Source organism: Gastrolobium bilobum, unplaced genomic scaffold (assembly GCF_033153095.1).
Source record: "Gastrolobium bilobum isolate Gb01-03AN ecotype WA unplaced genomic scaffold, APGP_CSIRO_Gbil_v1 utg500, whole genome shotgun sequence".
Taxonomy (NCBI): domain Eukaryota; kingdom Viridiplantae; phylum Streptophyta; class Magnoliopsida; order Fabales; family Fabaceae; genus Gastrolobium; species Gastrolobium bilobum.
In genome coordinates this window covers 990,849-1,005,364 of record NW_026896335.1, presented here as the reverse complement: position 1 = coordinate 1,005,364, position 14,516 = coordinate 990,849, and the positions used below count along the sequence as shown (strand labels likewise).

The window sequence follows — 14,516 nt, the reverse complement described above, 5'->3', positions numbered from 1 at the left end:
TAAGTTTGGGAGATGGAGAAGAGGTAGCAGCCTTTGTTGACCAAAGTTTTGCTTAATGATGGAGACTTTGAAAGTGGACCTTGTTTATGTAGATCTCATATTAATATCCATATCAGTTACCTTTTTTTTTTTCAGGTTAGGGTGATTAATAATGAAAAAAGAAAAGAAAATTATATTCTCGAATAGAGTTATAGAAAGAAAAGGACAATAAAGAAAGGATAAATACGTATTTATGTTAGAGAAAGGGCACTCAACTAGCCATGAAACATTTGGCAAGTAGAAAGGGAAAATTAAAGTATGTCACTTTAAATTAATATAAATAAATAAGAAATAGTTTACAAATATTTTTTAATAAATTGATATGTTAGCATTTAACTTTATTTATATAAATAAAATTATTTATTTTAAATATATTGATAAATAAGTATTTATTTATTTTTTAAAATTGTTTTATTTCTTATTTTTTATCTTTTATTTAATATTAGATATTTTCAGTAGATTTATATAGTAAGGTATTTTTATTTGACGGTGACTATTATTTATAGTAATTTAATGTCATTTTTTAAATTAATTTTTCTTTTGATTGAATTGTGCATTTTATTTTGCTTGCTTAAAATTATAATTGAATTTAAAAAGAAATAAAGGACATTTATTAAAATTAAGGAAGCTTATCCACCTATCATTTTTAGGTGCGAAGCTTATCCACATGAACCTTCCAACTCGAATAAGATGTCTATCTTGGACTTGCATCACAAACTTTCGACCGTATTAAGTTGCCAGTTTTGAGAATTCAAAATTAACTCATCTAAATGAAAATGGTTGCTTTATTTAATGTTTCTCCAGCAAGATAGAGATAATTTTTACCTCTTGCACTCATATTAAAGTTGAGGACAAAAGAGAGGAAAAAAAATAAACTCCAGTCACTGCAAAAAAATAAAATCTCAATCTTGAAGGAGAAATACACACATATATATATATATATATATATATAGAGGCAGGATCTTTTGACACCGGTGTCAAATTTGAAGTTTGACACCTCATCTGAGAATCGTTAGATCAAAAAAGATCAATGATGTCACATGCTTACAAATCAGAGTCGTTGATCTTTTTTGATCTAACGGCTCTCAGAACTAGTGTCAAACTTTAAATTTGACACCGGTGTCAAAAGATCTTAGCTCATATATATATATATATATATATATATATATATATATATATATATATATATATATAGGTAGGATCCTTTGACACCGGTGTCAAATTTAAAGTTTGACACCTCATCTGAAAGCCGTTAGATCAAAAAAGATCAATGGTGTCACAGGCTTACAAATCAGAGTCGTTGATCTTTTTTTATCTAACGACTTTCAGATGAGGTGTCAAACTTTAAATTTGACACAGGTGTTAAAGAATCATACCTCATATATATATATATAGGTGGACCTAGTTGGTCACCTATGTCTGCACTTGCGGACATTAATTTCTGATTTTTTTTTTTTTAAGTATAGTAGTCAAATATGATGTTGGTTAGATTAGATTTTGCTTGGATATATAATGAGAGATAGAATGAAAATGAATGGAATACGATGAAATGGAATGGGATAACATATATTTTATTGACTATTTTATGATGACATACAACAAATCAGCTTGATTAAAAAAAAATAGGGGGAATAATTTTTTATGTTAAATTAAAGTTTTTTTTTCTTATTTATATTTTTTATTTTTTAATGCATTTGAAATTTTCTTTAAAAAAAAAAATTTCAAGGGCAGCTCCCGTCACTAAATGTGCGGACATAAAAAATATTTTCTAAGTCCGCCACTATATATATATATATATAGTGGATACTTCAAATATTTATAAATTTTTTTTTTACAAACTTGTTCGGTCCTGTTGAACCGTATAAGGATACTTCAAGGATATGCACTCAGAGATATCTTAGAGATAGATATCCTGATTGGCTTGTAGCCAGTACTCCAATCACTGTGCACTATTAATGGGTGTGTAGCCAAGACGTGAGTTTATGCACAGTGTTGGCAGTAATAATAAATAGGTCAAAAGTGTGTACCTGAAATCTTTAGCCACTTATTTATAAAGATTACCTTTACAGGCTTAGGCCTTTGAGATGTCTAGTTGATATGAAATATGCCTTGATTGATAGGGATAGAGATCTTATCTCTTGATCCTCTCTAGATTATATGAATATGATATCCCTATCCAATCTTGGTAGTAATAAGATTGTTAGGATATAGATCTAGTCCATAACAAAACTCTTACAAACTACACTAAGTATAACCGCATACACTATTAATTAGTGTATGACCTATCATACTTAATGTAATTTATAAAAAAAACTTTATAAACGAATCCTTATATATATATATATATATATATATATATATATATATATATATGCTCACTCCTCATTTTGCAATTAGTGACAAAAAGCTACGTTCATTGATAAATGGAAAATGTAAAATAAGCGATAATGAGATACCTTGGTCCCTACTCCCTAGTAGGACTCGTACATGCTCAAGGAAACTCAATACATTTTATCTTTGGTATATTTTATTCCAAAACTATAGTTTACCCTGATTTTTGACCGAAACGTGTGGAATGTAAAGTGAGATACCTTCGTTCCAAGTAGGACTCATACATGCCTAAGGAAACTCTGGGTTGCAAAATCAATCTGCCATGTTCTTAAAGCCTCCAAAATTGAATTAACACGGGAGAGGGAACCAATTGATATGAACACTAAGGATGTCATCAATCTTGATATGCTTACATCCGTGGCCATACTTGACCATAAACATCTTTCATACTATATCGCCGGTCCCAAGACCAGGGGACATCTGCAGAGGAAAATGATAATTAGAAGACACGTAACAAGAGTCATCCCTCTTAGACCAGGGGTCATATGAGAAATAGCTGAGTAACAGGGCACCACGACCTTGGGAAGAGTAAGGCAGGGGAGGGAGCTCGTAAGGCACAGGTAATGGGATGATGACTTCAGATGATGAGTGTGTACTCTCCCTCGTCAGCCCAGTCAGGGTTACCAGTTTTGTTTTCTTCATGTCAGAAGTTTCTTGTGCTGTGCATTTATCCTGTAATTCTTAAATTATTAGCATGGGTGTCTTTCACCCTTTCTCATAGTCATGGAGGTGACTTAAAGATCCTTCCTTCTCCCTGACCATTTGTAGTTTAATCATGTCAAGCACAAAACAACATCAAAGAGCGAGGACGTGTTTGCTACCTCAGATTGTGTAACATTACTGGTGCATGAAAATCCACATCCACGTCTTTTGAATAATGATGGTAGAAAGAGCACTCCCAGCTGCAAGGAAATATGTATAAAAATATTATTTTAGTGCAACAACTGGAGAACAGGATAAAATGTATTTGACTGCAAATGCCCCAATTATAAGAAACAATAATCAGAGAAAACAATCGTTTTAACATCTTCGGATTCATGTGATTCATTAGGCAAGTCTTGAAAACAATGAAGCTCATCAATTCTTGGGTCTGAACAGTCAGATAAGAACACCAACAGTCTGGCAAACATAACATACCTCGTATGAACGAATCATCAACTGAGTATTATTCTTCTGGAGAGCTCCCCAGGCAGCCTTGCTGAGATTTGCTGACGTTAACAAGAACCAACTATTTGGGAAGAGGGTGTTTCACGGTTAACTATCTATAGCATGACTTAGCAGTGCAGTAAATGACCAAAAAATTCAACAATCATAAGAAATTGAAGTGCATAGAATAATAGGTCTGGTGAAGAAGTTCTTACGCAAGATTCTGACCATTATAACGGGTGAAAGTTTTTATATGTGGCATAGCACGGCTGAAAGATAGCACAAAAATAGGTATAATTGGTGAGACACATATTTGCATTAATCCCCAATAAAAATTTGTGAGGCGTATTCAAAATTGCCAAATAGTAGTGCCGAGTTTTCTACTTTGCCTTCCGGGGGTTCAGATAATCCTTTCCTGGTACCAAGAAGCAAGGAAAGGAGGGAGGTTTCTAAGTTATACTTCCCTCATAAAACAAAAGTAATCAAGTTCTTGATTCCAGTTCATTAAATGGGTTGCTAAAAATATTGTATAATTATTATATAATTCCAAGAAAATGTAAACAAATACATTGCTAAAAAATTCAATTAATCAGAAAGGCTAAAGGAGTCTTAATGTAAAAGGCAATATTAAAAAGTCCTGATACAACTTTCAATGTATGATAAAATATACTTACTTACGACCCGTATGGTCTGCTTTCCATTTTGCCCAATACTTTTTCAAAAATGCTTTCTCCACATTCTTCAGAGGACTTGGAATTGCATTTCCAGCTGCATAGCCCTACAGAACAAATAAAAGGCAAAAAAATTGTCTGGAAAGTTGCACTTAGATTCAATTACGAAACACATCAAAATGAAAAAAAAAAAAAAAACCTGCACATCAACAAGTATCAGAGAAGATAGGAATTAAGGATAGAGTAGTCAGAAATATTTGACTAGGCATGTAACATGTCGACAAATATTTGACTACAGTTTCAAATAACCCTATAATTGACCATGAAACGCAAACCTGGAGTAATTTTTTTCTCTTTTTCAGAAGACAAAAATACATCCTCAAAATCTAGATACTTTACCTCTAAAGAGCATCTGACATCTTCTACAGTAGGCCATATTATTTGAGGCTCCCCCATACCAAGCAGTGTTTTATCTTCAGAGAAACCTGCTGACATTGATGATGCCAACTCAGCCATCCATTTTTCATCTAAAGAGCCAAGGGAGGAGAACTGCATAGATAGGCTAAAAATATGAACAAAAGTGTGAAGATTAATCTGGCACTTTTCTAAAATCTCTCACAAAAAGATACATTCTACTCAGAACTTTACTACCATCAGTTGAAGATGATCAAATGAAAGAAAATATACCAATAGTATGATAGTTTATTATTAACTTTTTCATTTAACACAGGAGTTGAGTTTAACAAGAACCAGCTGCCCCAAGACATAATGTAACCTGGGCCACAGTCTGTCAGTACCTGATAAATAAGGGGAGAGTTCTTAAACTCTTCATCAAAAGTACACTCCTGGAGCAGAGAACGCAGCTTCATATGTCCCCACTTTTTTAAACCAGTACCAGAATGATATCCAGGTACAGATGCAATTAATCTAACCTGAGTATAATCCAAACAGCATCATATACCCAAATTTCAGTGTATCTGACAATGAATCAAATTTTACAACATAATAAGTAATAACCTTTAAATAACATAGGAAGTAATTTAAGAACAGTGAATGGAAAACATACCATAGCATCACTATAATCAAACTTCTTGAAGAAAGATGCACATATACTGAAGTTTCCAAGGGATGGAATCTTAACAGAGAATTCTGGCCACTGAACCACCAAATAATAGTCAAATGCATAATATGGATAGTAGTAGCAACACTAATGACAATACCCAATCAATCAACAAGATCAATGTCAACTTCTGTTGCCAATTATTTAAATTTCACAAGCCATATAAGTACTCAGATAGGCAACAAGGTTTTCACATAATCTAAGTTGAAAACTGATAGCAATATAATTTAAGTTAGTGACTAGTAATGGGTGTAGTTCAGTTCTGTAATGGGGTCAGTTATTCTAGAAGTATGTAAGATCAGTTATTTAAATAAATAACTGCAGTAATATGTAGGAGTCAGTTATTTAAATAAATAACTGCAATAATAGTGATGTAACTGCAGTAGTGTTGGGGGCTCTTTATATGTCCGTAAGGAGGGATGGGTAGGATTATTCTGTTTTTCTGACTTGTATTTCAGCCTTAGCTGAAGGGCTGGGAGAATCTTCTTGTTTATCTATAAATTATCTCTTTAATTGTTAATATAAATTTCTTAGACTTTAGATAGGGAGTTATTCCTATTAATTGGTGCTTTCATTGAGTTTAATGCATGATCAGAAGGATGGCAACACAAAGGATTGATGTTTTAGACTCTCATATGGCTGCGGTTGAAGTTTCACTGAAATCACAAGAAGAAATGTTGAGGAATCATGATGCAGCAACGAAGACACACTCAACGCAATTGGAAGATCATTACCAAACTGGATTCCCTGGATTCCAGCATTGAGAACATCACCAGATCACTAGCAACCTTAACTACAGAGATCCATGATGGTTTCCAAAGACAACAGCATACATTAGGATCCTCCCTCACCAAATCTGGAATTAACGAAGAACATAGTAATGCTGGGCCAAATCACAACAACATCTTCCACCGAAATAATGAGTATCAACTCTCTGCTAAGAAAATTGAACTGCCCATGGTTTTTGGAGAAGACCCAACAGGATGGGTGGCACATACAGAAGCCTATTTTTCTGTTCAAGAGACACCACCAGAATTACGCCTCCAATTCGCTCAAGTGTGCATGGAGGGAGCAACGTGGTATTGGTTTAAGGTTGTGAGGAAGTCTGATTCGTAAATGAGTTAGGAAAAATTTAAGCGTGCTTTATTTGACCGATATGGAGACAGCCACTTGGAGAATCTGTAAAGAACCACTTCAACTCAAAACCTTAAGGTATTGGGTGATGTTACATTAATGGTTTTATATATCTCAACACGAGAGTCCACTGGGCTTAAAGGGTGAACAATGCACAGGTCCACCTACCTGTACTAAGAAATTCCACAAGAGAAAGTGGGAGCGATGAGGATCAAACCCGTGACACTGAGACTCTGATACTATGTAAAGAACCACTTCAACCCAAAACCTTAAGGTATTGAGTGATGTTACATTAATGATTTTATATATCTCAACAGAATCCTTTTGCGCATCTTAAGGTAATTACACAAACAGGGTTCGTGGATGATTATATTGAAGAGTTTGAGATTTTGGCTACACAAGTACCACCGATGCCTGAGGAGCAATATATTGATTATTTATAGGAATGAAGGAACGACTTCATTTGGAAGTTTTGGCTATGGATCCACCTGATAAGTACAAGGCTATTGCTGCAGCAAAATTGGCAGAGAGAAAATTAGGAGATTCCAAATATGCAAGGGGAGGGTGTGAGCAAGGAAATAATCGTAGGAACACAATCGTGGTTGTGCAATATGCATTTGGTACAAAAAATGCTGAATCAAGTGGAATTAAGGCTAGTGTGACTAAAGCCACTTTCCAGCAGCAAGAGCCCTCATAAAAGGGAGTGAAAACAGATGACAAACAGGCAGGGGGGTGAAACCGAGGAGAGATAAATCTTTCTTACCAGGAATTAATGTATCGTAGGGCCAAAGGTTTGTGTTTTTAGTGTGGACATTATAGTCCAACCCACCAGTGTCAAGATCGTCAGTTGAGACTCCTTATTTGGGTGGAAAAAGATCTGGTGGGCAATTCAGAGTCCTTGTTAGTAGTGGAGGAACAAGCCGATTGAAAACATAGAAAATGTTTGAGGCCAATTTCCAGCCTTCTTCCTTGAGCACAAGGCAGTTTCTAGGGAGGGTGGTATTGATAGCAATATAATTTAAGTTAGTGACTAGTAATGGGTGTAGTTCATTTATGTAATGGGGTCACTTATTCTAGTAGTATGTAGGTGTCAGTTATTTAAATAAATAACTGCAGAAATAACTAAATATGTACGAGTCAGTTATTTAAATAAATAACTGCAATAATAGTTATGAAAATGCAGTAGTGTTGGGGGCTCTTTATATGTACGTAAGTAGAAGGGATGGGTAGGATTATTTTGTTTTTCTGGCTTGTATTTCAGCCTTGGCTGAAGGGCTGGGAGAATCTTCTCCTTTGCTGGGAGCATTGCTCTTGGTTATCTATAAATTATCTCTTTAATTGTTAATATAAATTTCTTAAACTTTAGATAGGGAGTTATTCCTATCAAAAACTTTTAACAAGTGAATTTTCTAGACGACAGAAATGCTAGAAATTGATTTAATCAAAGGATAAGCTTTTTCAAAAAAAAAAACCTAAAATGATACGACGGATTCTGTTAAAACAGGATAGGCTCAAAGAAGATTTTTAATCCAACTGTCTAGTAATTTGGGATACGATACTACCATTAGGTCTTTCAAGAACTATTAAGTATTAATTTTAACACATCAATGTGGTTGAAGCCCCATTTTTTCTTGAGGTTGTCTATAAAAGAACAGTATATATCAATACCTTCAACATACTGAGATATTCAACCAGGTCATTTTCAAATCCAGATCCCTTGCTCAGACTATTTTGATCTTTCCATGGAAAATCTTGCATCCACAAACCTTGGCTTTTATTGTTCCAATCTACATAAATTAAGTTCGCAGTATGCACAATGACTCTTACTCCTTGAGGATATACAAGAAGCATGGCCTTTGAATGGTGTGTCCCAAATGAAATTGGCAGTGATGGTTTGTGCAGAATCCAGTTTGCAGGTTTGTTTCTCTAACAATCATAGAAGTACCAAGTTACTATGTATTTAACCAGTCTAATTGATCCATCTTAAAAATAAATAATTAAATAAATTATATCTGAGATGAACCTTTATGTAATCTGCCCTCCCATCATTCTCTCCATGAATAACTAGCACATGGGGCACTTTTGAAAGTGCAGGACATGCTACACGAACAAAATATAGTCAGGGAAAACCTCACTAGATTGAGATCAACAGTAAGAGGACTTCAATCAAAATACACCGGTATACGCACAAATTTAGAATACTAGACCTGCCAAATAGCACTGCATAATGTAGAGATTGATCATTAGGTTGCCCCTTTTGGCTAGGCTAATATGTAAAGTACAATAAAATAATCTTCCATATAAGATGCATAAGAAAGACAGAGCATGTGCTATATCACTGGTGCCATACACACTACACTAGAGAGGCATGGAACTAGGTTTGTATGTGTGTGTGGGTGTATTATTCCGTAGGTGGGACGGAGGTGTAGAGAAAAGAATTAACAATCCAACTGTTGCCAGCAGTTTCAACATTCAACAAAGAAAGACCAACTTCTCTATATTTATAATTTTTGCAGCATCTCAGAGCAGTGTATCAAGGAAAAGAAAAAAGTCAGATTACAAGCAGGAAAAATTAGGGGAAAGAAGAGAAAGGAACAAGCAAAGAAAAATTAGAACAATCTAAAAAAAGAAAAAAAACTCACCAGGAATCAACCAGTCAATGTCTACCATGTAGTTTGAAAGGATAGCAATAAGAATATCCCCCTAACAATGATAAGCATTGAAATAAATCAATAAGTAGTTCCAATTTTTTCCATCTTAAAATACTTGTGCAATTTAACATATGTGCATTTTTGTGCACAATTATTCTTGAGCCAATGATTGAAACAGACAAGGTTCCTCTTGAACAATTGCATAATTATTCTTAGCCAATTGTTGAAACATCCAGGGTTTACCTTGAAGCACAACATTTATTGTTCAGGATACCGATTCAAGAGAGCACAGCAAAGAACAGAATAGCTTGAAATCAAGAATATAATTACCATCACCAACCTTAATAACATCGCCTATTGAAACACAAGAAGTATTTGCCCAAGGTGGTAACCCATTAACACGCAATAGTCGAAAGGTGGAAGGTATTTTGTCATTAGGAACATGGAAATCACGAATGGCCTCAAGCTTCTGTGTCACTACATTACTTCCTCGTTCCTGGCTGCAAGTTTCAATTTTATCCTACAGATTTCACACAAAACATAGACACACTGTGACGGTTAAACATAAACGGGATATATATATATATATATATATATATATATATATATATATATATATATATATGGGATAGTATATTGTGACACACAAATAATGTTAGACCACATCTTAACCATTGATTTCCGTCAATCAACGGTTATCATTTATTGCGAATTAATAATTAATTAATGAGTTTGATTTGAAAAATGATAACCGTTGATTGGCGGAAATCAATAGTTAAAATGTGATCGTAACATTGTGCGTAATGAGAATATCCTATCCCATGTATATATACATAAAATGTACGATTATGAAGACAGCAGTGAAAACCTGGGAAAGCCTCTCCGAAGCTTTATTTGTGAATGATACATTAGCTTCATTGTTTCTACCACTTGAAGATCTTTTACGGTTATTTTTGTGACCACCTAACACTTGATATTTAAAAAGATGGTGACCGGGAATGAGCTCGATTATATCACCATTAGAAATAGTAGCTTTTTCTTTAGAATTCAGCTTCGTTCTCTTATTCCCTGAATTAACAACAATTGGATTCGTCCCCTCCTGACATTAACAAAGAATAAAATAAAATAAAAAATCACGAATTGAAAGAAAAACCTCAAGAAGAATGTAGTTGTAAGGTGCAAGGGTTAATACGACAAGCAAATTAGCAGAGCCATCGGCAGAAGCAGATAAACTGAGGTGCTTGCGGCTAAGCCTCTTGTCGGAGAGAGGAAAGTTGTTGCGCCCAAAAACATTTGTGCCATCTGAGACAGGCAACTTGGGAACTGAAGCTTCTTCCTCCAAATTTTGATTCAGCGGAACCAAGTATCCAACCTGAGAATGAGAGTGACTGAGAGACATCAATGAAACTGGCAACACACTCTGAATCTTCCACAAGAGTCGTTTTGCCAGGAGCGCCTAAACCCCTAATGAATTCCTTGCTTTACCCATTCCAACGCTGAAAAACGGTTTGTCGTTTTTGCTTGTGGAACTCGAACTCTGTAGTCAAGCGACGCTCCTGTTATGCGTGCCTTCCCCCTTTACCTCATGGATCCCACAATCACATTAACTCCGTAATAGACACACATAAATAATAATAGTTTTAGATTGTTTTTAGGCTTAACACTTTTTTTTTTATTGGGATATGATACTCTGACAACCAAATAATGTTATTATCACATCTTAACTGCTGATTTCCGTCAATTAACGGTTATCATTTATTGTGAATTAATAATTAATTAATGAGTTTGATTTGAAAAATGATAACCGTTTATTGACGAAAATCAACGGTTAAGATGTGGTAGTAACATTATTTGGTTGTCACATTATCCTATTTTTTTATAAACAATGTTTTTAATTTGGTTTTGTACAATATTTTTATATGACATCAATTTAGTCCCTAAAACTCCGAAGCCGCGAACAAGCAGTGGCGGACCCATTAAATTATATGACGGGGCAAAAATTTATATTAGTATTATGAAAAGTAATGTCAGTTTTGGTTAAATGATCACGCTAAGAATACAAAAATATCTGTTAAGAAGAACCTAATAAAATTACATAATTTTTTACCAATTTTTTGGTTGGAATGCCAATTTTTTGCTTTTAGTGACAATGGCCCAATGCACCATCTATTTTAATAAGGAACTAGCCTTAAAACCTTATATTTTGTTTGTAAGATCAAATTTTTATTGTTTACATCTATGCCTTCTAGTATTATAATTGCACTTTCTTTGATTTCTTCATAATGTTATTTTCTCTCTTAGCTGTTATGTAGCAGAATAAATCAATTAATGTGTTATTTAATTTTAGCATTTGGTCTCAACTAATAATTGATAACTATTACTAACGTTTTATCTTTGCTTACAAAGTTAAAACTTAAATACTCTTTTACTGAGTTCTGACATGACAATTTGTACAAATTTTTAATGATTATAATCAAATTCTAGATAAATTTGACAGGTAGTATTGAACTCTTCTTTGTATACAACGGAAAAGCCAACTTTTCAGATTGACTGGGGAGGGTAGCACAGACCAAGAACAAAACCTGCCATATATGCTGGCAGATTGAATCTGGTAAATAATACTTATCTCTAATTGAGTGCAATAAACGGATGGAATATTTTTCTTATGAATAGCATCGCTTGTCTTTCACTTTTTAAAAGCACTTTCAAAATTTTGTTTTTTCAAACCATATTGCATATCATATACTAGAACATATTTTCATATTTTAGAGAGGGACGAGAGCCCACCCTAACCCCATGTAATTCCATCGCTGAAACGAATCATTGTTATTATCTTTTCCTATTTAAAAACATTATATTGCTCGCAAAAGTATGAACAATATAATCATATATAGTTTTGTGAGAGAGAATTTTTTACGTTCATCTGATTTTGCTGAGATTTACTTTGATTTTTAGTATAAGTTTGTTTCTTAATTTTTGTTTCTATTATTTAGTAGCTGGGATAGAGATAAATATTTCATCTAGTTGCTAACTTGCTACTATTTTGAATTTTAGGTGCTATTATTTTACATACTCTATGAATTAATAAAGTGTGTTTCGTTATCTTTCCTAACTGTTCTCGATGACGGATTTGGGCCCGATTCAAGCCCTATCTTTCCTGTCTTCACTACAAGTTGAACTTCTTCACACCATATACACTATTTCCCTTACTCCCATACACATCTTATCTCATTATAAAGAATGAGTTAATGGCTATTTGACCCTTTTGGGGTCAAAGAAAACCACAATCTTTTCTCTCATTTGGTATTGTTGACAATATATAACTTTCAATGGGGGTGGTCAGTGTTACAACTCCTAGCTAGCCACGCTTATTTTTATTTGTATTATTTAATTTAAAAAGAGAAGTGTATGGACCAATCAGATTGTGCTAGTGGTTTAATGTGGCGCAACCTGGTTGATAATTGATAAATAAAAGGTTTAGACCACGGTTTTGGGGCGTGATGATAAATAAAAAATCTTGTAGTGTATTAAAGGTTTACTTGTGGGAAATTTTTTGACATATAAAATGTACATTGAATTAAAATAGAGATATGGGATTTTGACGGAAAGTTTTGTTCCATATTGCACTTTACAAAGATTTGAGCTCCAACCTTGCTTAGAGTCTCACGTAAAAGAACAAAGCGGATCCCAAGAAGTTCCCTTAGAGAGCATTTTTGATATCACTGTCGTATTAAATGTTTCGTGTGATCGTCATATTTACATTATATATTTTTTAGAATACATAATATAAATATTAAAGTTATTTTTTTTCTCCACATCAATCAATAATAGAGAAAAAAAATAACTTTAATATTTATATTTGTTATGGATCTGAGTAAGGCCCATAGATTCATATGGCCCATTAGAAATAATCACATGTCAGCTAAGTAAGGAGTCAGTTAGGCCTATTCAGCATAAGGTTCAAATTAGCCAAATTCTAAGGGAGTGTTTGATACAAGAGAAATTTTTTGATATTCGAAAATCACGATTACTGAAAATACACTAGAAATTGAGTTTACTCAGAATATTACAAAAAAAGTGTTTGATTCGCCAAAATATTACCGGAAATATTGGGTAAAGATTACTCACTCCATATTTGGTTTAGAACGAAATATGACTTGAAATATGATGTTATTTTACAAAAATAACTCTAAACTAATTTTACTTTTGTAATTGATAGATTGGGTCTAGATTTTGATGTGTGTTGGAGTATTTTTATCTCAAAAATTGTTGTTGTGTTTTTTCTTTACTTGGAATTCTGAATTACCATATTATTTTTGGTAATTTGAATAGTGTCCTTTGTAAATCAAATTACCGGTAAATCTTGGATATCCGGGAACTGATTTTTGATACTTCTACCAAACATGGTAATTGATGTTTACCAAAGAAGGTTTACCAATAATCTTTTTGATACCCTTGTACCAAATACACCCTAAAGGTAAAAGCACATAATCTCATATAGATCTACTAATCTTCGACTAGACATCTCTATCACACAAACAGAATAATTTTATACATTTTAAAAAATATATAGTGCAAATATGACCGTCGTGTGACGGTACTATATTAAATTTCCCCCGTAGAGAGGGCCTTTCGGCAGATTCATGTTCTTTTACAGATCAGGTATTCCTCGATTTGCCTTGGTTCATCTAAAAAAGTATAGAAATTAATCAAATTATCCAATTCAGGGAAGCCCAACTTATGAATTAACATAAACTGTATCAATGGACGAAAACCAAATTGAAAAAGTTAGTTAATAAAAGGAAACTACATACAAAGACTATTTCTGTGATGTGTATTATGATCTTGTCGAGAAAAAAAAATCATAATGGTTTAATTTATTTTGTTTAATTTATTTTGTTGTAGCTAATGAAAAACTGTAGGTAGTATGTGATTTTTTAAAATTTATTTTTAGTTAATATATTTATATTGATATTTATAAAAAAAAAGTTTTTTTTTAAAAAAGTTTTTTATGAAAAATGAAATAAAAAATAACTTATTTAACAAATCTTTAACATATAATAAAATAAAACAATCTTGTTATAATTATAAACAAAAACATATTAATCAAAAAAAAAAACAATGTTGAAGATATTAGTGGAGATAAATTAGAAGATTTGCTTGATGTTAATCATGTATCAAATATGGCTTATAAAAAGGGCAACAAATCATCTGATATCTTTGACTGTGGGCAAAATAACTCGTAGCACGTGGCTTTACTTAATGCGCTCAAAATCTAAGTATGCAATATTTTTAGGAATTTTATCAAATAATTTAAAACTCAGTATGGGGTGAATATTAAAATTATGCGCGGTGACAATGGTA

General features: G+C 33.2%; 1 protein-coding gene across 4 annotated transcripts; it reads right to left on the bottom strand.

Annotated features, from left to right (window-relative positions):
- Positions 1-2,452: 2,452 nt before the first annotated feature.
- On the bottom strand, positions 2,453-10,732 carry LOC133299061 (tyrosyl-DNA phosphodiesterase 1). Of its 4 annotated transcripts, XM_061498462.1 has the most exons (15): positions 10,345-10,730; positions 10,021-10,251; positions 9,493-9,672; positions 9,144-9,204; positions 8,525-8,601; positions 8,170-8,427; positions 5,314-5,403; positions 5,045-5,179; positions 4,647-4,796; positions 4,251-4,354; positions 3,792-3,845; positions 3,568-3,658; positions 3,252-3,332; positions 2,949-3,102; positions 2,453-2,850 (listed from the first exon to the last, which is right to left on the bottom strand). In XM_061498462.1, the coding sequence occupies exons 1-15, from the start codon at positions 10,549-10,551 to the stop codon at positions 2,780-2,782; spliced, it is 1,944 nt and encodes a 647-aa protein (XP_061354446.1). In that variant the 5' UTR covers positions 10,552-10,730; the 3' UTR covers positions 2,453-2,779. The 4 variants fall into 4 exon arrangements, 2 of the variants coding, with proteins under 2 accessions (XP_061354446.1, XP_061354447.1); XM_061498463.1 differs by lacking the exon at positions 3,792-3,845 and having other exon boundaries at positions 10,345-10,731; XR_009749893.1 differs by lacking the exons at positions 2,453-2,850; positions 2,949-3,102 and having other exon boundaries at positions 3,275-3,332; positions 3,568-3,991; positions 10,345-10,732.
- Positions 10,733-14,516: the final 3,784 nt, after the last annotated feature.

Excerpts from the sequence above, each read along its gene's own strand:
- LOC133299061 (XM_061498462.1), bottom strand. The coding sequence starts at position 10,551 with ATGTCTCTCAGTCACTCTCATTCTCAGGTTGGATACTTGGTTCCGCTG. Across the intron at positions 8,602-9,143 it reads CATTGACTGGTTGATTCCTG|CATGTCCTGCACTTTCAAAA; the intron begins GTGAGTTTTTTT and ends TTGTTCGTGTAG. Across the intron at positions 3,659-3,791 it reads TATAATGGTCAGAATCTTGC|TTGGTTCTTGTTAACGTCAG; the intron begins GTAAGAACTTCT and ends CTTCCCAAATAG.